General features: G+C 33.2%; 1 protein-coding gene across 4 annotated transcripts in view; it reads left to right on the top strand.

Annotated features, from left to right (window-relative positions):
* LOC118183438 (glutamate receptor-like) overlaps positions 1-27,257 on the top strand; it is a 111,556-nt gene that overhangs the window by 28,864 nt on the left and 55,435 nt on the right. For 2 of the 4 annotated variants that reach the window (XM_085806989.1, XM_085806988.1), the window contains exons 2-4: positions 17,852-17,941; positions 23,400-23,632; positions 26,171-26,216. In XM_085806989.1, coding sequence (XP_085663115.1) covers positions 23,598-23,632; positions 26,171-26,216 — 81 coding nt within the window. In that variant the 5' untranslated portion in view covers positions 17,852-17,941; positions 23,400-23,597. The remainder of the gene's footprint in view (positions 1-17,851; positions 17,942-23,399; positions 23,633-26,170; positions 26,217-27,257) is intronic. The other 2 variants (XM_085806990.1, XM_085806991.1) reach the window with 1 other exon arrangement.

The following is a 27,257-nucleotide window of genomic DNA, read 5'->3' as shown; positions in this document are numbered from 1 at the left end:
CTGTGGATGGAGTTGATAAATGTATTTTAAGCCAAGTCCATATATTTTAGGTAGGCAATTTCAGTTTTTATGTAGATAGAAAATGGCGTCTGCGACAGGATACCTGTTTTAAATTCAGTTACTTATTTAGTGTATAAATTAATGGCACATTTTTTGTAGAAGTAGAGTTTTTATATAGCGTCTTTTAGAATCGGAAGATTTAAAAGTTAAACGTACCGGTTTAAGGTCTTCTTTTGCTAGAACAGCTACTATTTTTAAAAAAAGCAAATCTGAAAGCTTTCAGATTTTACATTACTCCCAAAGGGGCGTTTTATTAATGTTTTGTGTTTTACCTTTATTTATTAAATATCATGTTCTTCGCACTTACCATAAAAATCAACTCAACAGCAATATCGTAAAATAATTTTAAAATAAGCATATCTTTAGAATTTCCGATACACAGCCTTGCGCGCTGGAGATAAAAATGTTTTTTTTTTTCGTACAGTGTTGCCACTGCTCGCCTTGAAATCATTGAGCTTGTTAATAAAAAATTCGCTGAAGTTTTACAAAATATGAAGTAGATAATAAAACAAATTCCAGATTCCGAATCTGGGCTTCTAGATGCCCATATTCGGGTGGGAACGCCGTTATTCAAAATTTGATCGCTCTAGTTACCGTTGTTTTATCACAAAGCAAGAAACATACGTACATGAAATGTGAATCAACGCAAAATGCCAAAATGAAATTAATAGTCCTTCTGGGCAAATTGCGCCTTTGGGGGAAAAACAGAATTTGAGAAAAAAAGGAATTTGATAATGATACTTTAAGGGATACACATATTAAATTACAAAATTTAGACGGCGAATAAAGAGAGCTTGATCACCAAATTCTTGATATGTTGATCGCTGGAGAAGCTTCTGGAGATAGTGATTCGGAATAAATAGCGACGCGATCGTTTTGAGGGAAAAGGGAAGTGTAGCATGGGGAAGAGTTTTGCAATTATTCTGTGATTTAATCGGGTTTTATTGCGTAGAGTGCCCAAAAGTAGCGAATAGATAATACGGCTAAGCACTAGTATTAGGTCCAGGTTCAAATCCAGGCAGAAGAGTTGGTTTATCAGTGTTTTCGTAATTTTTTGTATGTGTTACGTGAATACGAGCCATTTTCCTTCCACAAAGACATTTTTTTCTCTTAATTAGACAATTCTAACGTGTCTTACCATATTCAAAACGAAAGAACATATTTGTGAGAAGTTGAAAATAATTTTACTTTACTCCAAAAATAATTTAGGATTTAAATGATCGGTGATTAAAAACTAAACTAAACTCAGTGGCGTAACCGCCCTAATGGGCCAAGGCCTGAAATGCCCGAAATCTCCTTTCTTGACCGTGGTACCCGGGGTGCGTAAGCATATGCCCTGAACAAGTGGTCAGCTTGGTCGCAGGACCCCCAGTGTTCAGTCCCCAAGTGGCACTTATTTTGTCGACTCAAGTGATGGAAATCAAGGGATGAAAGGCTGAGTCGACCTTGCCCAGCCCGGGAATCTAACCTCGGACCTGTTGTGATGTTATGTGATGCGCTAGCCACTGCGCCACCGGGCTTCATGATCGATGATTAGCATTTGCAAAATTTATGAACAAAGATTTAAGTGATCTAATGAAAGGAAATGGAAAAACTTAAAAAAGTTTACTTCAGTTATTATCCGGAAAAGAAAGTGAGAGATTTAAGACAATAAATTTTACATGGTTATAGTTTAGTACTAATTACACAATTAAAATTTGGTTCGGTTTAGTTTATTATGAAAAAGCACACTATGGCTATCTCCCTAAGCGGAGGGATACCGTCGTAGATGATTTTCTAAGGTAAATGGCGCGTATACACACTACACATGGGGAAAGCCACAAATGCGCCTATGATATATATGCAAGATTTAAAAATTTTCTATAACTTTCCTGAGTATTCTAGAAATGCTTGGAATATTTAAAGAGTTTATCCATGAATTAATCCAGCCCATGTTATCATAATACTTCTCAGTTTTATCTGGTAAGTGTTTTCTCCAAGCCCATTCAAAGAAACTGAAAAGTTCTTTCGATATACCTTTTTAGATTACTTTTAGGTGATTGTTAACGGTTAAGTTAACGGTTAAGTGCCAGTCTCGATTTATGGACTGAAACTTAAGGACTGTATTTTTAGACTTTTAAAGTTGGAAATGATAAAATTTGTCAGTTATTTTCTCCTTTTATTAAGGCGTGCCATCACTGTGTAATTAGAAGCACGTTCCGCTAGTTAATTGGGAGGTCCGAAGTTCGAATCTCAGCGAGGACATTACACATTTTTCATGTTTCCTGCTTCAATAAATCTAATGACTCCGCAAATGCTTAATTTTCTAATTTAAAAAAGAGAGAGAGAGAGAGATCATAAAAAAAGTTTAAACTTTATATATCGCTCAGCATACGTTCCTGCATGGCAGCAAGAGAATTATTTATTTATAAATAACACATGAACATGCTAATCATATAAAAGTTGGGAAATCTTTGCTAGTTTGCTTCAAACTTGTTTCTGTTTAAAAGTTGCTTTACCGCTTTGAAATTAATTTAAATTAATTCAGCTCTTAGAAAGTGTTAATTATTCCTGAATTCTAGCATGCTGCTCCTATAGTCATAAAATTTGACAGTCATCGGTGTATATAATGAAACAACCAAAAATAATGAAAATAATGCTGCAAATGCGACGATTTAATTTTTCTCAATATCTAAATAAATAAGGGGCACAGGAAATAACTTTTTGTTCATTTATTTAATTTCTGAGAAGAATCTTATGTTTATTATGTCAACAATTCTGGTGGCCTTTTGAAGCAATAGACAAAAATATTCGTTTTTCTCCTTCCCTGTTTAACACTCACATGAGAATTTCATGCCCAATTTAATGTGAAGAAAGACTAAATGTAATAATTTTCTTGTCAGTAAACTAAACGTACCAATGAAAATCGTGTTGCAGTAAATTGTTGACTGAAAGGACTTTCAATTCTGTTATTTCAGTCAGCATTAGACTGAAACAAAATTTAGCATTTCAAACTCATTTAAAGTGTTGAAGATGAATTATGGTAGTGTCTTGAAGCTTTTGGTGTATGTTTGTATAGACTGCTAGCTAATATAGTAAATTAGAAAAGGAAGGTCTAACAGTGTCTCTGCCAATTCTGAAGTTCTATTATGATATTAAAATGCATGCATTCAGGTGAATATTTGATCTTTAGTTCAACGAATTATACAAATTAAGTGCAGCCAATAATTCTTTTTCAATAAAATATTCTATTAGAGGCGTAGATGTTTTATGTTAATTAACTAATTATGTTAATACCTTATGATTTTGAACTACACTGTCATTTCTTCATTTCATTAGCTCTCATTTATGTTTGTATTTAAGACAGAGTTCTCGAAAGTTAAGCGCACAGCTTTTGGCAGAGACGATGACCGTAGTACTATTCTCCGGTTTAGCTCTGCGAATGACGTTATCCAGTGTTAACCGTTTTGCTAATCGATGTCAAATCGCGTATTCAGTTATATTATACTCAACGCTTACAAAGCTTTGTAATGTAGTCTCCAGCATCAATATAAGTTAATTTTTAAGATCACATTTCTGTTATCTGACATCCCGTAAGCTACGCAAATATAAATTGTAAGCATAAGCCGTGAATACGTTCACTTTAAAGTTTTAAATAAGAAGGTTCTTCAAGCCTTCTTCTGCATCAGTTTTATTTAAACAGACTAGGCAGTAACTCGCTTGACTATCTTAGTAGGAGTTTAGAATTTAACTTAATTTCGGAGTGAAATCCTACACAGAGACTAAAAAATAATAAAAAAACAATAAGTGAATATAAAAGCATTTGCAGAAAAGATAAAGCTGATTCCTCCTTTCAGCCTCTAGTACCCGTATTATTCGAGACTACTTGTTTTCATAATTATTTTCAGCGGAATATATTAAACGCCCAGTAAGTTTAATTTTTTATTTTCCTTTAAATTAATCGATTGCTAACTTGCATCCGAAAGGAAAAGCATATGTATGGTAGTAAAAGGTTTACAGAACAACAGGAAACAGAGCTTAGAAAGTCATTTATAAAGGAATTAGAAATGTTGAATTTAGAGAGCTTAAAACGTGTGCACTTATTTCTGACTTTTCTATAACAGACCATGTTAGAGAGGTAGAATACTGTTGCGAACGTGCTTGAGTGTCTATTTTGCAGAATCCCTTGAAAAATGAAATTATCACCTGTATGGTCTGATGTTCTTTGATAAGCTACAGGATTATGATAGACCGAAGAAAACTAGAACAAAAAATTGAATTCATTTAGTAGATCGTGTCTCTTAATAAATCTTGCAGTAATGACAAAAATAAAAATAATGGAATTCTTGCAAATTTTCTTCTTTGGTATTTGGTTTTCAAGTAACATTTCTTAATTTGCCGTATTTACTCGGAAGTAAGACCCCTTGAATATATGACCCTTTTCCCATTTTAGGAATAAATATTAAAAATGAAATTGTAGGTAAATATTTATTTTGTCTTGCAGTACTTCTGAGAATGAGAACCTTATGGTATATTAAATATATGAATTATTAGCGTTAAACAATGTAGTTATTCTCTATGATATGATAATTAAGTTTCTTTCTTTCTGTAATTTTATTTGGTTTGGTTTATTTTATTACGATAAAGCACACTAAGGCTATCTGCCTGAGGAAATGGATGCTTTGTGGAGGATTTTCTAAGCAATTTTATTTATCAAAATGCCTGCTTATAAGTCCCTACCAAATTTAGCATTTGAAAATTTAGCATCGAATAAGTCGAAAATTGTAGTTTCGTATGGATGATGATGAAAAAATGTGTAACTTTCCTTTCTTCACCTTTTCAAGAAACTTTTGCCACACTGTCTAAGCAGTACGTTTAATAATAATAGACTACTGAAATAATAAGTTCAGTCTTAGGTTTAATAGTAATTGAAACTGGGATCCTACCCAAAGCTTAAAAAATTTCAGATTTTTTATGTAATTAATATGTGTCAATCTAAGCAAACTTTCTCCTACTCTGTATTCAGGTAAATATATTTCCGCAATATACGAATTTGAAGCTATGCTGCTATGCAACAGAACGCTCTTTTTTCAGACGGAAGCATTTTCTCGGGTATTCTTCCCCCCCCCTCCTGTTTTATAATTGTTTATTGGTCTTAGCCATAAAATAGAGTAATTAAATGGAGTAATAACCTTAGCCATTAAATTGAGTAATCCAGGAAGGCATTTCTTTCCTTAGCCAAATAACTCTCCAGTATTTTGCCATAAACAAATGAACCAAATCTTAGCAGAGTAAACTGAAATCGAACGAAGACGAAAAGATCGTTACTAGCGCAATTTTGTAAAAGGCTTTTCATCTGAAGAACAAATAAAGCAATAACTTGAAAAACAAATCCAGTGATTTTTAACTCATATGCATTCCTCTGGAAGTGATAAAATAAGTGACGGGACAGTATGCACTACAGGGAAACTACTATTCAAGAAAGAAAATTTATTTTAAAACAAGCTAGTGAAGAATTTGAATGTGTTGTCATTTGAACCCCGGCGAGGGCTTAGTTTATGTTTTCTGCTCTGAAAAGCTGATGGTCGTTATAGTGGCTCTCGAACTAAAAATATGATAGACAATAACTTGTAACCTTATGGGAATTTGTCGACTTGGTCGTCTACTTCTTCCCAGTCACCTTTAAGTGGCTGAGAATGTAAGAAATTATTTCTGCATAATTTGTTCGGACTCTCGTAGCTTAAATGGTTAGCACATCCAACTAACAAGCGAAAGATTTGAGGTTAGAATCCCAGAGAGAAAGCAGTTGATTTTACATGCTTCCTTGTTAAAAAAAAGTATAATGGTCCCTAGAAGCAATCAGATTTACCAAAAATTTGCATAAAAAATTAATTTTCCTCCCAGAATTAACAAGAAAACCAGAATACTGAGATGATACCTAGTCTTGAAATAGTTTACCGAACTGTAACTTAAGTTTTTTCCAAGATTGGGACATTCGAATACTCACATCGCGAAAAGCTCAAAAAAACTTTGAAGTTCCAAAACTCAGATCTTAATTCTCATTATTCGAATTTTTTGAATGATGGCTCAGAAATTGGTAAACATTTTAACTCAAAACTTTCAACATGTTATTTTTATTGATATCCAGCACAGGCGTTTATTCAAAAGACGAAAGCGATTGCTGTTATTGTAGTGGTGTTTGAATTACCTATATCACCTTCGTGACGGTCTTTAATGCCCCACAGTTTTTATATGGCATTAATAAAATTATGGTATATGTTTGGGCTTTAGAGCGGATGCCTTAGTAATATCATTCTGAAATCCATCGAACTTCAGAGTGTATGGAGAAAGTATCTTCTCGCTCTAACATCAGTTAATTCTTCTAAGAAACTTTCAAGTATAGACTACTGAAGGAGTGGGATATCTAATATAAACATGTACCTTGCTGGTCACGAGTGTTTACCTATTAGATGAAGAATGAAGAATTCTGTGGTTTGTACATAATGCAAATAATATAGAAATACACTGAAACAGATCTTATCTCATAGACTAAATAGCTAGACGGCATCTTGCCATACCTAGGGGGAAGTAGACAGTGGTATATCAGCATACTAGATGTCTTTTCAAGTACTGTTTTTAGTACTGTTTGAACTTCTATCTCCACTGTTAATTCTGCGTAACAGTATTAATATATGTATAACAGATTTGTAAACTGCTCTAGTACTAGAATATAATAGAGTCCCGTATTCTTTGGCAACATAAAATAACGAGCTCTAGAAGAGTGCAGTGGAATTATCCTCTGAGCAAACAGACAAAATCAGAAGACGAGTGTAAATGACCCTTTTATTCGATCACAAAGAATACACAGTTGACCCCACTTGAGTTTGCATAAGTCAACACCTCTGGCTTACATCAAACAAGTAATGTTGAACCTAAAATAAAATGTAATTCAAGTAATCTAACGGCTCACAGGATAGTTTAAATGAGCAGGAAGGCTCTGGCTCGTAGAACTCGGCGGGACAAGCTTTATGGCTAGAAGCATTCAACGCCACAGAATCAAATCACTATTAAGTTGTAGACAATAGGTTGCAAATGGAAGCAGGCAAGATGAAAAACGAGCAAACGCCTTCGCCAGGAATCGAACCACGAACCTCTGGAATACCGGCCCAGTGTGCAGACCACCACACCACGAAGGCATGCCAAGAAGGCGGGAGAAATACCTTATAAAGTCAAGGGAACAACATGTCTTTTAAGCAGGCATAACACGCTCCAAAATCAATTTCCGAAACGTTCGCTTAAATAGCACTTCTTTTCACCTTAATTTGAATAAACTCGAACATAAGAACTGGCAGGAAAGCGTGAGTGAAAAGAAGAGCGACAGGAAATTTACTTTAATAAAAGTTAACTTTTAGCCATAATAAATAAATAACTCCTCACAAGTCTATCATAATATTGTACTAATACTATAATTGTATTACACCTCTTGTACTGGTGCACCAGTATTTTGGCACTGCCCAATATTTTTCAAGTGCTTACGTTATGAACTGTACTATATGTTATACAATATTATTTTCTTTGTATATGTGTAATAGTTTGTTGCCATGCATCTATTTTCAAATGAGTACAAAAGTATGTTTGCAACAGCGTAGTATTGCGAGAATCCACAAAAGGACAGCTCTGTTTTTATACCAAAACCAAAAGAACAGCACATGCACTGCTCCCTTCAACTTAATAGTAATATAATCAAAACAGACTGCATTAGTCGCATGGCTGACTTCACTCCTTGGACTGTACTTTTGTTGCCCTTTGCTTTAAACATAGGTTCATTCATCCAGAATTGCGAACAAAATTAGAATCACTGGCAGAATTTAAACAGGCTGATAAGCACCATCTCCAAGAGAACCAGCTGAGGTAAAAGTAAGCTGGAGTAAAGTTTGCGTTCTCTTGTATATTATTCTTATGTCATTTCTTTCGATATAAAACTATTTGTCTAACAAAGAAGCACACTGCCCATTAAATTTACTTGAGTTTATCAGGAACTAGTTGGAAGACCTTGAACAATTTATCAGACATAAAAATGGAATGTAAAAATAGGGCATAAAAAGGCTGTCCTCAAGGATCTTATGCTGGTCCTATATTATGAAATATCATTTTTAAGGTTCTTATGTTAACTAACCAATTATTATAATTTTGATTTTTACTATATTCCTCACCAGAATACAAAGTAGTTTTTAGTGTATTTAAGGTGAGAGCTTTAAGATCTTAGTAGAGAGAGTGTTTCTGGTACTCGGGTAGCGTTGTTAGATTCCGCCAGCTCTATATATTTATTGGCTTTGCATTCTCTCACAGCCAACAAACTAGCCGGTAAATTATTTGACTCAGTTGTAGGTTAGTAATTCACTGTGTAGTCTTAGACAACTTTATCAACGTTTAAATTTAAGAATCTGATATTGCTTAATTTACATCGCCTCAAGTAGAGGTTTAGCTGTAGCACGAGTTGTACCCTTGCATTCAAACTTCAGTTAGAAGTTTAATAAGAACCTTCGCATTTTGTTTTTATTTTTTTTTCATTCTTCTTTCGTGCAAAATATGTTTCAAAACTTGTACTTTTAAATTTTATACTGTAATGTGGAAAATGTACTTAAATTGGTTATTATTATTTAAAATTTAGATAAATTTAGTTGACGATGAATGTGGGACATTACCTGTTAACCACTGTATAGGAATAGGTGCAGTCATTCATCCTCGAACTGGACTGAATTGATGCTCGAAAAGCTGCGTTTCGGATCTGGTTGTGCAGTGTTGCCATAAATTTTTGAGTTGAAGTAGCACGAGGAGTATCAAAAAAGATCAAAACGTAGCGCATGAAGTCAGTGATCACGTGATTGTTTGACGTCATTAGTACGAGATTCATATAACCTCTGCCATCATCTTTAAATTCAGCTCCCTCGGATTCTGTAATTTACGGACTACAATTATGTTCTTGATAGTTTTATTACACACTATATTACCTACTCGGACGCCTAATATACCTAGTTAGCATGAAAAATTAAAAATATGCAACGATTGTAATGAGTCTGTAGAGTTCCTCACTTTGTAATTCTAAGTTACTGTTGGAAGTGAAGAAATTAAGAACTGAAAAGTGAATAATCGCTTGAGTTCGTGTGACAGGAAACAACAAGATAGAAGGGTAAACTAATCCTTTATTAAGACACAATAACACACCGAATAAATACTAATTCAGAAGTCAAACAACAAAAATCAGCGTTATATTTTCAAAATTTGAAAATATAACGCTGATTTTTGTTGTTTGACTTCTGAATTAGTAATCCTTTATTATTTCAACTAAGATTTAACAAAACTCCATCTTGGAGTGTACATTAAAGCCGACACTTCGGCTTGAATGTAAGAGACTAAGAATAATACTAACCTAATCTTAACTAAAGGAGATATAGCCGAAGCTATCAAAATTCGCACAGAGTTGGCCCCTTAACGCTAATTGACTGCGAAGCTATCAAGGGCTTAAAGTAAGGCCGAGCGTAATAATACCTTACGAGACACTAGCCTAAAAAGACGGACGCGCACAGCCAGATTACCTGGTATCTCTCTCTAAGACCAAAGAACTTCGTGGTTAAATACCGCTCTTCCTCATTATGTACTCAGACGTGATTCTAAAACTACGTTCTGGCCGGAAGTGTTAAGTTGAAGTTAAGAATCGACAGGAAAGGTGTGTGTGTGTGTGATTATGGTAAAGCTTCGAGGGTTATCTGCCTAAGGGGATGGATGCCTTCGTGGAGAACTTTCTAAGAAAAACTGGCTTACACATGGGGAAAACCCCGAAAACGCCCTTGCAGCCAGCCCGTTCGCGGGATTCGAACCTCGTACCGAACTACCAGTGTTCAGCGACTTTACCGCTCGGCCGCTGGTGGGCCGACAGGAAAGGAACTTTAACTCAAAAATTTAACTGTTCATAAAAATTAACATAATCCTTACGAGGTCCAACTAACGTAATTTCATAAAAATATTTAATATTTCTAATTAGATATCTCACGATTTGCATGCATTTTTATTTAAATCAATTAGATTAGCCCACGAGCGGCTGAGCGGTAAAGTCGCTGAACACTGGTACTTCGGTCCGAGGTTCGAATCGGCCCACCAGCGGCCGAGCGGTAAAGTCGCTGAACACTGGTGGTTCGGTCCGAGGTTCGAGTCCCGCGAACGGGCTGGCTGCATGGGCGTTTTCGTGGTTTTCCCCATGTGTAACGTGTATACGAGCCAGTTTCCCTTAGAAAGTCCTCCACGAAGGCATTCCTCCCCTTAGGAAGACAGCCCTTGAGGCTTTGCCGTAATTAAATAACCTAACCTAACCAATTAGATTAAAAAGTTGAAAACTTATTCTTAAAAAATTGGTTTATCGCTTTTAAATTGCTTGGTTTGTTACTCAATAACAGAGAGATTAAATTTGAAAGAATAATATCGTATAATTTATTGAATGGCAACTCGCTCGCGCGTGGAAGATAAAGGTATTTTATTTCAGGCAGGGGCAACGTTTTGCTTTTAAATACCCGAGTATGTTGATTGAAACTGAAATATATCTTGCAGTTTGACGAATAACAATAGTCTGAAGCGCTGAAGATGAAAATGTTTTATTTCGAACAGATGTTTCCACTGCTCACTTTCAAATTACTGAGTTTATTAACATAAAATTCATTAAATTTATATGAAATATTAAATAAAGCAAAAATAGTTTCTAAATTCGTGATTAGAAGTGCAAATCTTTGGATAAAGGGATGTGTGTTCAAAATTTGATGGCTGTAGATGCCGTCATTTTACCACAGTGAGAGGAACATAAAAACATACATACAGATTCTTAATTACTGAACAGAAGAGATTAATTCTGAAAAAAACCTTAAAATCATATATAATTTTCCATTGTTTGAATATCCATTTCTTCGTTTAATTAATTCTCAGTTAATTTAGGTTGTTATCTTTCAGTTAATCTGTTTATATCTGTTGTTAGGTGCTTTTGCACATTTTAACTGCTAGAATCCTTTTGAGTCGAGGAGTTAATTTTTTTTTTAATCAGTAAGGTAATATTTTAGTTTTACAATGAAATAAGTATTTCAATTATTAACAGACATTTATGTCTCCGCTTTAAAAATTTTGATTCTGATTTGTTTAGACTAGTTTTGTTAGACTAGACTTGTTTAGATATCAATTGTTCTAATTTTTGTTTTCATTTAAAAAAAATCAAAGAGCGTTTTAAATAAAATACATTATAGAACAAACAAAGTGAACATTCTTTAAGACAACTACCGTTTTCAAATATAAAATTTTGTTGATGTTTTAAAGAAGTATTGTGCTTCGTTAAATCAATTTTATGTGTCCTCATTTAAGATTTGCATAATTTGGTATAAGCTTTTATCTATTTTCATTCCTTCTAGTCAATTCTCAAACATGGGTATTTTAAGCCAATCTGTTTTTAAGTTGACTCTGAATTTTTTCACTCTACTCATAATTTTTGATAACACAACAGCTATTATTTGACTTAAGCTTCTGCAAGCCTACTTATTGATCATAAAAATTTTAACCAAAGCAATGAATGATGCACAGGAGAACACCAGAGACTAGTGTTGAAGATTGAATGCGCTTGCTGCTATGAGCTGCAATCGCAGGATCGCTAATTCTCAACTTTTGTTAAAGTCTATGTAAATTATTGTGTTTCATTATAAAACAATTTTAACAGACACATTATATTAACATATGCGCATTTCCCGATAGATTAACGGAAAGCAGCAGTAAATTTTAAAACGGGAAGTAGCAGTAAATTCACAAAGCTGCATAGATACAAATTTTAGTTCTGTCAATAATAGCAATTAGCAAAAATCGCATGGTTTCATAGCACTTTAGTGATGCCATACGCCCTGAATTACTACATAAATCTTCCAGTTTTCATAGAGTGGCTTGGCATTCATATGACAAACGTTATGTTAATTCTTGATAATCCTTAATAGTTGCATAGGTGTTATATACTTGAATAATTTACTTATAATACTTATTTGCTGTATAAGCTTTAAAGCAAAAACACGCGTACACTAGAATTCTCTAGTGTATTTGAAGTGATGAGAGTATGAAATGGAGTCTGCATGGGTTTGGAGTACTGCGAGTGAAGATCAAAGATTGTACTTCATCAGAAAAAGATAACGAGGCGAAACTGCACACTAATTCCCCATTGGGCTGTACATTTTCTTGAAGGATGTGTTGAGTGTTCAATGACCGTAGAAGATGAACGTAGGAAGAGGAGAAACATCTGTAAAGGAAGGACATGTAACATTTAAGGCGAGCTTTAAGATCGCAAGGACATGTCACAAATTGCTAAGATTTCACTAGTATCAGTTTAGTGTACTTTGACAGGAACTTTGTAAAAAGAAAAGTTTGTGCTGAATAGATCTCTCACTGCTTGATGCACGGTAACTGAAACGATGATTTGACGATGACTTGAAAATTTCTGCCTCATAATCGATATCAACGAAAAGTGAGTTAGGGACGAAAAAGGGGTTGGAAAAGAATTGAATCACTACCATTCCAGTAGAGAGAAACATCAGTCTCCCCTCAACCCAAAATTTCGATATGCACAATCTTATATAAATTGTAGGATTTCGTTTAGTTATAATTAACATATTCGAATTTTTGTTATCTTTCCTGAACTCCTCAACTTCCCCTCGCATTTTCTTGCCAGGATGTAAATTTAAAGTTAAATGAAGTGAGTATTTAAACGGGTGAATCTTGGAGTTTATTCTGAGCGTTTTTTCTCTAGCCAGCGCCCGTTTCGTTGCTGATCTTGCTGTTACGCTAATACTCCCCTTGGCCATTTCGGATACTTGTCACGCCTGTTAGGTGTGTTCAGCCAACCTAAGCTAGCCGTAACTTAACGTGCTAATCCAGCACTATTCTATTTAGTCTTCAACTGATTTATGTTATAACTTTTAAGTTCCACCTCAAGTTGTCGGTGTTATAGTAAAGCACGAAGATCGTGCCTTCCTGTTCTTAGTTGGATTTAATAAAGAGTTTATTTCACCCTTCTTCTGTGCTGTCATTTACTTCACGCCTGTGCACCAGGTTCATTTAGAGGATCTAGTTTAGGTTGTGTGGAAAAGAAGAGACAGATCTTACAAAATAACGACTTGTGCTTAAGACTGCCATGGAATAACTACGAAAGGTGTGAGTTTATGAGGAAGCATTATGATAGCAACATGTTACTATGAGTGGTTGTGAAAACTGTGCACAAAAATGACCTGACGTTTTAAGGGAAGAACGATTCATTTTTAGCGCTAGGGCCCACCAGTACGAAAGAAAGTTGTGAAAGATCTACAGTCCAATTACGAATGAGAAGTTTTACTTCACGGATTGAAAAAAAATCTTACAATGATCAACCAAATATGCGATTTGTTTCTCACACATGGAAAGTGTCTTCATCAGCGAAAGTGGTTTCCTTCCTTGAAAGAAATTTCTACAAAGGTTACCCAAGCCCTCCCACGAATAATTAAATGTAGCACCCTACAAGGAATGTGAATCAATCTCTCCGAGACACCGGATGGCAGCTGTTGAGAAGTAAGCGAGATACATAAAAGAACTGTAATGAGAAACTGACTGAAATAAAATTAAACTTTTTTAGAGATTTAAAAAAAACTAGCGTGCATTATTTTTTAAATGACCTTCATATTTGTATTTTGAGTTGTATTCGTATTTGTTTCTATTTTCCATTACCTGCTCTAAAAGCGACATAGCTATGTTAGTAACTTTCAGAGATAAAATTAGTTGCCATTTTTTTGTTACTCTGGCGATTAGCACGTAACCATCACTTTGAAATAGATTTACGTTATTACACGCAAAGCGTATCAGCAGAATTCAGTTTACATAAGATGGTTTCTGTGTTTATTAATTTCATTCTTCAGCACGCTCACTTTCGACTAAACACAGAGAACAAATCGAAAGTAAAAGGGCGAATCATATTTATGGTATAAATATTCTCATATATATAGAAGTACTAATTTGCAAATTTTACTGTTGAAGGAAAATTAATTGCTTTAAAAATGTTCTATACGGTTTAAAGGGCATACGTCTAATGAGTTTTCTTAAAGGCAATAACGATTTCTTTCGCTGCTGTAGTTAAAACTTGAATCTCAAATTAAATATTTGGTATACATATATCGAAAAGAAAATTTCAGCTTTTTTAAGATAAGAGATGATGTTTACATATTTAAACATACTTTCATATTAAACCTTTTCTAAAACTGTTCACAGTTTTAAAATATATTTAATTAATGTTATATTTCCGACTTCTCAATTTATATATAAATGGAATTTCGCAACTACTGACAGCTTTAACTGCGAGAGCAGCAGATTGCTACAATCCTACGTGCATGGAAAGCGCATTAATTTTGCTCTTCATCATTAAAGAAGATAGTTCACAGCCTCCGTCTCATATGTTAAATTTTCTTAATTTAATAGTACTACGCTTTTAATAAAAGCACTTAATATGTGCAATTAATTGAGAAACATCATCCTGCTTTGTTTCTCTTACGAGTTTCATCTCAACAAATTCTACAAAATATATATATCATTATGCCAAACTGCCATTTAAATCTTTCAACTCATATTTTCCTTTAAACCGCAGCTCTTTCCGCGGATTCAGCTCTCTTTATAAACGCCAAGTAGGGAGGGAAACCAAGCAGGGCTGCATGATTAGGGAGGGTAAAATAATCAGGTAATAAAAACCTTGACCGATGCTTTCATAGGAAACAAAGGAAGATACAAAAGTTGGCTTCCATTACTGACTCGCTTTGTAATGAGATGACGCACACAGAAATAATGAACCTCATAATACGGACGAATCGATGACGTAATCGCTGTACAATCTCGTCTAAGCATCTCTCCCATGAAACATAAAGGGAATAAGAAATCAATTCTGAAGCCTTAAAATAAAGTGCTGAACAATTGTAATCAATGAACAAGAATCACTAAAGTAAAATGCTTGGTTCAAATTGTTGACTATAAAATAAACTATAAGGAAAGTCAATTTTAGCATTATACCGAGGTTTAACTTGACATATACAGTTTCAGATTCACGAAGAGTGGAGAAGTTTGAAAATTTTCAGATATTCAATCGAGTATAAGAATAATGTAATAGGAATAGGTCAAACAGTTTTAAAAATAATGTGCTTGGCAATAATTTGGTTTATCTATGACAAGTTGTTCCATTAGCAGCTACGATTCTGATAAGGTTTGAATTACGACTCTATAATATCTGGTGCATTTTGAAACAGTAGCGAATTTTGTAGCTAGGGATTCAATAATGACCAAATTCTTGATTGATGTTATACGAATTATCGCTAAATTTAAAGTTGTTATTTTAGACTTAGCGATAATTCGTCTGAGAAGGGTGTAAAAGACTCTTTATTTAAAACTAAATAAGAATAGAAGACACGCTATGTTTACAACTCAGCCAGCTACTTCTAACTTAAAGTAGAAGTAAATTCAAATGTAAAAGTTAAATTCAAATAAATTAGTATCTAAATGCTAGACAGACCAGTTAATGCGAAGTTAGCTCAAAACTTAACTGGCGTGGTATTCACTATCGGTAATTATAATGCAAAGCTGAAGACTACAAATCTTATTTTCTCTAGCAACCACTTAATTTGCATTCTGTGAGAGAAAGAAAGGGAAAAGTGACAGTAAATATCCAAAGCATAAAATAACAGGTTAATAAACATAAAGGAACCTTACAACTGATAAAACATTTCACGTGCTAAAGAAATAATACCTTTAAACTTCTTTAGTTTTATGTGGCTCATTTGGAAACCAGAGTTACTTTGTATAAAATCGGCAAGAACACGCGTGATATCACGCTAAATCATAATTGCTTAGATAACAGTTTGAACAAGTTAATTAAATTGCATCAAGCTGGATATCCTGTAATATTTTTTGTGAAAGGTAGCGTAAAGGGGAATTGCTCAGTATCCCTCCTAAGAAACGTATCAGTTAAAAAAGGAGTAAATTTTGCGAAATTTCAATAATTTATTGTTAATAGGAATGGTTATTTAAATATGTAACAAAATTTTTTGATTCAGCCTAAGGAATACGAAGCCCCCAATGCACAACCAGCAGAAGAAATGTTATCACCTGAGCAATGATCGAAATAATTAAATCACAAATAGTTCAATATCCTATGTGCGCAGTATATAAAAGGAATAAGTTAAAGTGAAAATAAATGAGACCTGAAGTTAAATTAAAGTGGAATAAGAAACAATGTCTTGGTATTTCCATTTTCTGAAAGAGTTCTACGGTGAACACCCAGTTTTTATTTATCGACTTGTTAAGGACCTTGAAGAGCAGGCACGTTCTATGAATATATAATACGTCAAACATTTTCAATGACCTCACTGAACTTACTTAGGATTTCCATTGAGTTAACAACTCGTTTTAAGGCTCAGATTTTGAATTCTCGAATCTTGCATAGTTTTTTCACTGTTTAAAGTTTCAAATATTAAATAAAAGAGTTTTATTAAAATTTTGAGCTACTTCGGATAACTGTATAATATACTAATACTAAAAATTGCTTTCAACGAAATCTGACCTTAAGCAAAACTCGTAAATAACTAATATTTTCCTCTCTACGTCTAATTCATATTCTCTCTTCTTATAGTGAGTATTTCAAATCAGTATTGAAAGATGATGAGAAGGATTGATTGGCAGTGTGTAAAACTGTCTATGTTGAAATCTGACCAGTGAATCAACGTCTTAAGTTAAAAAAGTACAGTGAAACTGTCTTTTGCTTTCATCTAAAAATGGAAAGCTTATAATGAACATGTAACATTAAACTACTTATCGGTGACTTTATTTTACTTCTGAAGAGAATTTATTTCCTTCGACCTGAACGATGTGTAGTTTTCATGTCATTTCAATTGCTTAGAATGTTTTTTCTTCCTATAATAATAAACGACAACAAAAGTCGTTAATGCAACTATTTTTGTTGCCATGAATACATAACATGAGATATAAGCGTTCTGTTAGCACAGGAATTAATATTAAGTATTAACTCAAATTTGCTTCTCAAATGTAAACAAAAAGAAAAGTTGCATAGAAAATATCTAACATTTAAGGCCCAGGAAAGCCCGTACCTTGATAGAGAAGTACTTTACATCTTTGCAAAGTAGTTACATATTTGTCTTTCAGGTAGATTTGCATACATGATAAGAACTTTTTTACTTGATGTTTCAACAAATAAATTATTCAAGTAATGTTTAACTTTCGATACATTTCTTCGATCTACATAGATTTGACAGCATTTATTGTAGTACTCTGTTTTGTTCTCAGTGGTGTGAAACATGATAGCTGACAGGTGTAACGACAGTTGTCATTTCTTTGCAAAAAAGAACAATGAAAAAAATATCATTATAACAAACGAAAAGTAAAAACTATCTAAATGGAAATACTCTTAACACTTCCATCTAACTGTTGTCGATGACAAAAACTATAAAAATGTTTATAGAGCCCTTTTATGTTTCATTTTACTTTGGCGGTTGATTATATCTTTGGAAGCAAATAAGTGCTGCAAAATTTAGTCACGCGATGAAAATAGTTTCTGCTGAGAAAAAAGAGTAATCATTTTTATCATAGATAAACATATTGATATTTGTGGAACTTAAAGTAAAATGTATTTTGTGAGGTAAACTTCCTTTTCCCTGCTTTACAAACATTTTAAACATAGATAAATCTCAACTAAATATATTTATTTCCATTTAAACTATAGAAGCACCTGCCATTTGCAGCTAAGGATTTCCTTTCTAAAGAATCCCGAGTTACGAAGCCCAGTATTTTTCTCAAGTCACTTTCAAGGAATGTAAGTTATAAGCAAGTTATTATAACTGTGTTGGGAGAATCTGTCAATGTTTATTTTTATGTCATTATAAAAAAATCCTAGAAAATGATTAGAAATTTTCATTAGAATGTTTTCGAGGCTTTTAATTCATATCTCATCTGGTTCAAAATTATTGTAAATAGAGATTGTAATTTAATACAAATATCATGTTACTGAGTATCATTAGAGTAAATACATAGTTAGGAATTATATTTAAAATGCAGATTGGAATTTCTTTAAGATAGACAAAAGAACATTTTTTAATGTGAAGGATATCTAGAGAAGATATGATTTCACATTATGAAGATTTCGAAAACTCAGGAATAATTCGATATAAAAGTAATGGTTACTTTTTGAGCATGATAAAAAACTGTAGACGACATTACAGAAAATTATACCTTGCCTCGTGCTATAAGAATATGCATTTTACGTACAGCAGTTTGAGAATGTACAGTTTATTGTACAAATATCTCGATGATAACATTACGTGATGAAAAAAACGAATGATTAGTCAAATTTATTTAAAATAGAAAATTAATAATGCAGTGTTTTAGAGCTTTATATATCCTTATAACAGAACCTTTAAATGTTTTAGTGAAATGGTACAAAAGTAATTATTTAATAATTTAAAAATAAGTAACTTCAGTTTAATATAAATATGAAGCAGATTAAATAAATTAAAATGAACTTATGCTTTAAGTTTTTACTTCCTTCTCTTGTTTAACGAAGATTTATGCAATTCCTTCAAATTGAAAAACAAATAATGTGGAAATAGTTAGAAGTTTAAGAATCTATACGTAAATTTTAGTTCAGAATGATTCATATAGTTCTGAATCTGAGAAAAGTAAATACTTATAAAAATCGTATTACTTCAAATGTTTTACGAAACCACATCCACTTAAGCCTTAGTTTTTGACGCCATGGAGACGTTACGTTACGCTTTTAATAATTATTATATTAATTTTACACATAAAGAGAGTTTCGTCTTAAAACTACTGATGACAGGTATAAGTTCATAGCTTTCAGGAATTTTTCTTTTTAACATTTGGTTAGAATGATCTACATTCTTCATATTAAATGGCATAAAATAATTAAAAGTTAAACATTTCCCTAGATACCTAGATAAAACAACGGATGCATATCCATGCCATATTTTTCGTAGTATCTATTACTGTGTGTATTATTACTGATTTTGTAATCAGTCCAAAAGTACTCTTAGTGTAATATGTTTTAACAAATATAAATATATTTTTACTCTTGTTTTATCAAATTTCGTTTATAAGGGTGAATCAAATTCATAACAAAGAGCCAATAAAATTTCAAATAATAAAATAACAATTTTAATTAGCGGCATTTGTTAGTAAATACAAATTAAGCTGTTTTTTTTTTTTTTTTTCTTAAATCGCTGCTCAAGCGTTTTACGGTTCATTATTCTTACAAAGAATAAGTAATTATATGCATGTGTGAACAAAATATTTTATGAGTCTTAGATTTGGATGAAGTTGTTATAAAGTACTTCCTCTTGGAGTAACTTGAAGCACGCTCAAAGCGTATTCGGGAGGTCTGAAATTCGAATCCCGGTGATGATTCGAATACAGAGGATTTATACACAGGATTCGAATCCTCTGTATAATTGTTCCTTTTATTCTTCTTGTACGTATAGTATAAACTTTGAAGGCTTTACCTTAAGAAAAAATGAAATTTTTCATATAAAATTATTTTTTATATACAAGGGTCTCAAAAGGTCGTTGCCAAACTTAACATGCTGGTTTGTTCGCAAGCGTAGAGAGGAAGAAAGAAAGGGCGTCGAATAAGGTATTAATATGACATTTATTTAAATAATATATTTAAATCATAGAAGATGTTTAAAATTCCTTCAATTCGCCAAATTGCATGCTTCACAACGTCGACGCATGGAATCGCGTACCCGTTCAAAACGGGCAGGTGTGTCACGGACACGATCCTGGCGACGAGATCCATAGCCGATGTTACGATCCCTTCGCACACCATGGATTTCATGTATCTTGACAGGCATAAATTCAGGGGGTCAGGTCGGGAGATCGCGGTGGCCATGCGACTTGTCCGCTTCTGCTAATCCAGAGATCAAGATATGTCCTATGGAGGTATTCTCATACAATGCTGTTAAAATGTGCAGGCGTTCCATCATGCTGAAACCAGATGTTTAAACGTGTAGCTGCTGGAACGTCAAAAAACAGATCCGGTAAAATTCTTTCCACAAAACGTCCCTAAAGAACTGAGTTACTAAACCGATTTATCCTTCTCCTGCAGCGTCCTCGCCTGAAATGATCACATTTCCCACTCTCCCATAGGCCTGCGAATATTGCCCTCTAGAGGTCGCCGTTCGTATTTTCTGACACAAGTTCCTATGCAAATATTGTTTGTCATGGTATGACAGACCGGCATGTTAAGTTTGGCAACGACATTTTGAGACGCCCTATAGAATGTCACAATTTCATACCGCTGCGGTTCCGTCATTTTCTAAAGTAGCTTTGCCTTCGAGAGAAAAAAGGGGAGCAATTCGCGGGAGTGTTTCGTTTCAACCTCGAAGGGAAATGGCAGTGGCTTTTAACCGATCAGATATCTTATAAGGTATTTCTCCCGCCTTCTTAGCATGCCTTTGTAGTGTAATGGTCTGCACGCTGGGCGCGTATTTCAGAGGTCCGTGGTTCGATTCCTGGAGAGGGCGTTGCTAAGTTTTCATCTCTCCTGCTTCAAAAAAATACGTAATGTCTCTACAATCTGACCGCGTTAATTTTATAGTCAATACCAAACGTGGGGAAGCCAAAAAATAAAATACCATCATTCAGTCTGTTTGTATTGAAATGCTGTTATTTCTCTTTCGGAATAGCGGATACTTACAGAAAAATTTTTTAAATGCAGATTTGAATATAAAGCACAAGCATTGAATTTACGCTGCTGTACGCACAATCACACTGTTGTCACAGAATCACAACACCGCCGAAAGTAAGAATTAGATGATTTGCTTCAAAGTCGAATTAAATTTGTCGGCTTGGAGACCTGAGCTCTTTCCCATTATTACAGAAGTTCTTGTTGATCGCTCCTTCGTAAATCAGGTCTGAATTATTCGGATTAATTACGCTTTTTCAGGGCGTCATTTACAAGAATGCATCGCCACCGCATGAACAAAAGTTTGTGCTTCTGTCTTTTGTAAACTTCTGCATTTAACATCGCATGTTTCCATTAAAATTTCATATACTTAGGGAAAGTGAATTAACTAATTTTATAAATTTTGCAATTGGATGAATTCAAAAGAAATGACTGAGAAGAAAGATTTGTAAAACTTATATGTATCAAACATTTTTTTAAATTCAAACAAGGTGTCAAATTTTAAAATTTTCTTATTTAAATGTTTTTTAATCCTGAACCTTTCAGTGATGAATGATGAATGAAATACCTCCACAAACTTACCTGAAGATGCTTAATCTGAAGTTAACAAAAGTAGATTTTATGGTCCTCTTCTATCAATGTCCATTCTTACTCGTCAAAAATAAAATTGCCGGTCAACATCAGCAAGAAATTTATGAAGAGTAAAAATTCGTCCAATTAAAATGTCGTATATATAACACAGTTATTGAAATGGAATAAAACGACACTTAATTTGGTTCAGATTTTAAAATCGTATTTTGCAGGAAGGCATTAACAATAAACTTTTATAATTTAAACAAACGAGAAAACTTTAATTGTTTAAGTAGCCTACGTCACGCCCTCTTAATTTTTCAGTTGTATAAAAATATTTAATAATTAGAGTAAAACAAAGGTAAAAACGTAATGAGTAGATTTAATAGTATCACTTATAAACTATTATAGTGTTATTTGGTGTTTTCTGTCAAATGTGATGACTTATCCAAGGAATGCTTGAAGACATTTCGTACAAGCTAATACTGTAAAGGGTTATAAACCGTTCACAGAAGATACTGAAATATAGTTTCGGAAGAAAATGGTTGTTTGAATAAGGCAACGCACACAAGGCCTAACTGCCTAAGGGAAGGAATAACTTTGTGGAGAGTTTTTCTGAGGGAAACTTGCTCGCATTTACTTTATACAAAGGAAAACAAGAAAAACAGTCATGCAACCAACCCATTCGCCAATATTTAGAGGAAGATAGACTTAGCTTTGTTTTGTAGAAAGAATTTCACTAGTCAGTTTTGCTTGAAATTAGCCATAATTTTGTACTGTATTTGTAGAGCTTTCTTTGCATTATTAAATGACTAAAAATAACATTGATCACTAAATGGTACAGAGAACGCATTAGAAAGACTACGATCGCAAATACCATATATCGTTTTAAAGAAATGAGTAGGAATGAAAAAAGGAATTTTAGCTTTAAACAACTTCAGTAACCTGGTTTAAGAAAGATGTTAAGTATATAAAGGATCAGTGTATAAATTTCAAAATAGATGCTAACTTTCAGCTCAGCAGAATTGAGAAAAATGTATCTAAGAATTCGGAAAAAGGAAATTACGTGAGCTCTGGAGGGAAAGAAAAAGCTAGAAGATGGAGAAACGTAAAAATCCTGATTCTTCGCATTAAAGTTTCTGAGGAAGTAGTTAGTTTAATAACATTTTGATGCCCTTAAACTTCACTTATTTTGTTTCTGAAAACATTGTCATTTTTCTGAGGTAGGTTTGCAGTATTTTACATTTCACTCGTGATCAATTCAGCCCAGCCAGATTTTTCCTGGCAAGATTAAAAGCCCGTCATATAATGATATTTATTTGCGGTTTAGAAATATGATAGATAGATTAAATCTTCTGATTAATTCCTGATTGAGGACGTGCATGCAACTCTTTAATATTTTAATTTGGCGCGGTTATCTGTGATATACTTATGTAAGTTTGGACCGGAGTTGCTAAGCAACTAACTGAGCGCGAATATTATAGCGCCATCTGAGTGCCTAATTTCTTGAGTGTTTCCTACAGTAGAAAAAAAGTAGTGTTTGACTACAAGGTAAGCATTTTTTTTTACATTTCTTGCTCTCAATTTTCTGTGAAATACACAGAAGTTACAGCTTAATGTGATTCCTTTTGTCCACACTTAATTTGATAATATTAACGGATTGACAGCATTATAAAAGATGAGACAAAATACCCTTAAATTTAGCAATATAATTTACCTAATTTAAATATAAGTAAAAGCATATCAATACTTATTTTCACAACAATTTGACTAAGAAAAAAGTCGTTACAGGAGGATTATCTGCAAGTGATATGCAAAAGTTCATTTATGAACTTTGTCTAATATAAATGTTCATTTTAATGTTCATTATGCCTTATATCAGATATAGATAATTCTCCGATTTCATTTTTACATTCCTAAAAAAGAAGTTTATTACATGATGTGCCTGGATTTGTTTATTTGTCTCCCCCCCCCAGAAAAGTGAAATTTTTAATTCTTGCAGAGGAAGAAGACTCCTTGGAAAAGAACGAAGTGAAGTAAACAAAATATTACTATTTATCTGTCATGTGAAATTGGAGAACTAAACAAAAATAATACCACACAGAAGACTGAAAATGCTTTTGCTTATTTTACTTTAACCAGATTGCTTGCTCTTCTAGTCTGTGGATAAATAATGCAGATGCTCATTCAGCTGGTGTAAATGAAATCAAAACTATTGCAGGTCTCTTGTGCTTTGTAAGTAGTTCTCATGCTTCTAATCACGTTTAAATTTAAATAACTATGTTATTCAGTAGACGCAAAAATTTTCGATTAATGATAAATCAGAAACAATTTTCACTTTTTTTACGTCATAAGGTTTGATTACAACTCAAAGAGTAGGCACGGAAAGTGGCCTACTCTGAAATGTGAGCAGAGTGGGCGCAGAAAAATTTCGGCTTATGATAAATCAGAAACAATTTTCGTTTATGTCAAAGTTCTTAAGGTTTCATTATAACAGTTCAAAGGGATAAAACGAGCCTTAGCTTGCTATTAGTGAGGAGTTGAAACAGTTTGTTAAAAACTGGAATAAAAATTATTCTCAGGTTCTCAGGTGCGAATGTTACAATCAATAAGAAACTTGAAGGATTTTGTGGTTTCAAACAATGCATACTGATACACTACGAAAATATCATATTAAAATTTATGTGACGAAAATTAAGGTTTATGGTGTGCTGCAATCATTGACTATATGAATCATGAAGTAACCGAAAGGGTTTCCGCATATCCTTCAATAGTAACAATCTCAGTGTAGCAAGCACAAAAAGAAAGCAGCCAAAGCTTACGTTATTTTCTATGCTCAGCTTAGTAAAAATTAATTTCCAAATAATGTTTCATAGAAAACATGAATGAAACAATAGCAAAAAGAAAGCTGAGGATGTTTCTCAATCAACCTGCCTTACTTGTAATCTTGAAATCTTGAAGTCTTGTAATCTTGAAACTTGTAATCTTAATTCATGACTGCGGGTTGGCACTAATGGAAGGCAAGTTGAAAGTGATTATGAACTATTTCGAAACAAACAAAATTTCACTGGAAAATTATGTACGTACATGGTGTGGCTGTAGTGACAACAAGGGTCAGAGGCATGGTGTCCGATGTTCGGTGTGAAACTCCTGATACTCCTTCATTGCTTTACTCATAGAGAAGCTGTCATGTCTAACAATTTAACTCTAGAACTAAAGTCGCCATTTAATTACATTATAAAAATGGTGGACATTGTTAAAGGTAGATCTTTTCGATTACGTCTTTTTTGACTTTATGTAATGAAATGGGATCAGAGCATCAATCGTCGGTTTTTCGTGCTGATGTTCATTGGCTGTCGAGAGAGAAATGAGTCTACAGTTCTAGAAATTTCTAGAGTCCATGAGTTGAAAGAAGAGTTGGTTAATTTTGGCCATTAATATGTTAAAAATCCAGTGTTGATAAGACTTTTATTTGTATATTTTTTTATTTCATTTGTTTTTCTATTAATTATCATCACGTCGCGGAATTTTTTTCGCATTTTTTTAATTATTTAAGATTTAAATTCAGATACTTTATTTTACAAAATTAATTAGCAAATTTGAGATTGGAATAAAGATTTTGTTGAGAAGTACGAAAAGACGAAACACGATCCTTATGAATTATTGGTGATTGTATATAGGTATTCCAATTATTCTTGAAAAGTCGGGATCTTTTTGTGAAATCAATAACGATTTTATTGTTCTTTTTTGTTTAAATTTACTTTTTATTAATTTAGCATTTTTAAATTACCACTTCCGATTTACGAATCTTTTAGTGTGATGATATACAACTTTGAGTATCTGTCTGCTCATAAATGTCTCCGGAGTTTTAAAAATTCGCTCTTCACGCAGTGAAGATTCATAACATCATGTATTGCTATAGGTATGCATTGCTCAGCAAATAGTGTGCAAGTCTGCACTCCTTCGTCTGCTTCTTTACACATAACTCTGTTATTCTTCTTGCCATCTTTATTGTACGCCTTTCCACCATCATTCTCATTTCCCAGTGCATATCTGATTATTTCGTCGTCATTTTGAGAGTGTGACAAAAACAAACTTGTTTAAATCCACCTCAAGTGGCACCGCCTCTTCTCCGAAAATGTAACTGAATTCAACATGCTGGACACGGTGCCGAACGTGTTTAAAAATCAAAAGAATTATTGTCACTCGACTCGTCATCTTTGAACATAATCATAGATTACAGTGTATACCAATACGACGTAAAGTAATGTTATTTATACCTTCTCAGGCCAAAGTACGTCGTTCTAAGTAAGGCGTCTTAAAATATGAATTGTTTTTGAAAGTTATGGACCTTACCTTCAAAGTTCACACATGGACGTATGTAAATGAATCATCCTTACATTCTGACTGACTTGTTTCGTTGAGCGCAGAAGTATAACACAAATGTTTTCCATTTTTAAATCTTCAAATAGTTAGCCAATTACATAGTCTTATACCATACGTATAGTTTTCAATTTTAAATTTAGACCTTTAAAAATTCTGTTATTTAATATTGCCGGTTAAGAAGGATTTTATTATACCTTAATTTAGAATTATTTTCGAACTCTCGTTTGCCGCTAACGGTAGGTGGAGTAATCACAAGCCTCGTAAAAATAGCATTTTATTAAATATTTCAGCAATATTATTTTATTATTTAATATCAACACCCAGTACAGTACTCCATTTTAAACATAATAATAAAAATATATTGCCGTTTATATTTTTATTTTTCAGGAGAGAAGAAATGGAAGGAATTAATCTTAAAATTGCCTGTCTTAATGTAAGTAAAAAAGGAATGTTAGCTTTATTTACCGTAATTCTGTTTTCCTTTTAACTCAGCATAATGTATGATTAGCGGGTAACATGCGACAAAATGTTAAAAATTCAAACAGCATATGCATACATGCTGTTAAATTTCAGAACAGTAATGCTTGTGTGTAACAAAATAGTTCATTATATATAAATGTCATAAGGAAAGGAATTTAATTTATGCAGGTGTTTCTAATTAAGTATAATGCTTTAGGAATACTGTGGTATTAAATGTAAGTTATTAGGATCTGGTCTGTATCCATTCATTAATTCAGAAGTTTAGTCTGAATTTGTGTATTAGTGAGTTACAGAATTTTCAACTCTAGTCAAATTAAACTGATGTCAGGCTTTGAAATAAAGAGTTAACTCTAAAATAAAATAACTAAGATTTGTTTAGACCACATTTGTGCTTTGCAACGAGGGACAACACAAGCCAAACGATGTCTTCATTCAGATTATAAAGCACAATCAGAACTACTAACTAAATTAAGTATGAATCAGTGCTTAACTAAAAATCTCTCAAAGTCTATTTTCTTCTACGACTGTCATATAGTATTTTCATAAAGTAAACCATAGTTGGAAGTTGGAAGTCTAATGCAGCCACAGATATAAAAAAATTACTGACGGCCGGCGTTCTACAATACAAACGGTAGACATGCAACACTTGGGTATCGCTTTTAACTCTTCTTCATTTAATTATTAATTTAATAAATTTGAAAGGAGCGAGTTAAATGAAGCCGAGAAAATGAAATGGAAGAAGATCTAAGGAAACAGCCAATAGAAAATTTGATTTTTTTATAATTCTTAAACCTGAGACTAGAAATCTTTGAATAAAAGCGTAATTAATGAGTGATCTTAAGGAAAATGTTTACAATTATGAAATACATGTTCTACTTACATTATTTTCTACTAGGATTTTCCTTTATAAAAAGCGTTAACAGGGTGATGCAATCTGCTTTTGTTCAATTTAGACAGCCACAGAATTGAAGGATGATACAAAATGATCTATCCA

This window comes from Stegodyphus dumicola, chromosome X1 (genome assembly GCF_044657685.1).
Source record: "Stegodyphus dumicola isolate Sdum_Otavi_A_Nest chromosome X1, ASM4465768v1".
Lineage (NCBI taxonomy): Eukaryota > Metazoa > Arthropoda > Arachnida > Araneae > Eresidae > Stegodyphus > Stegodyphus dumicola.
Note: the sequence above shows the minus strand (reverse complement) of the source record. Positions and strands in the feature narration are given on the sequence as shown.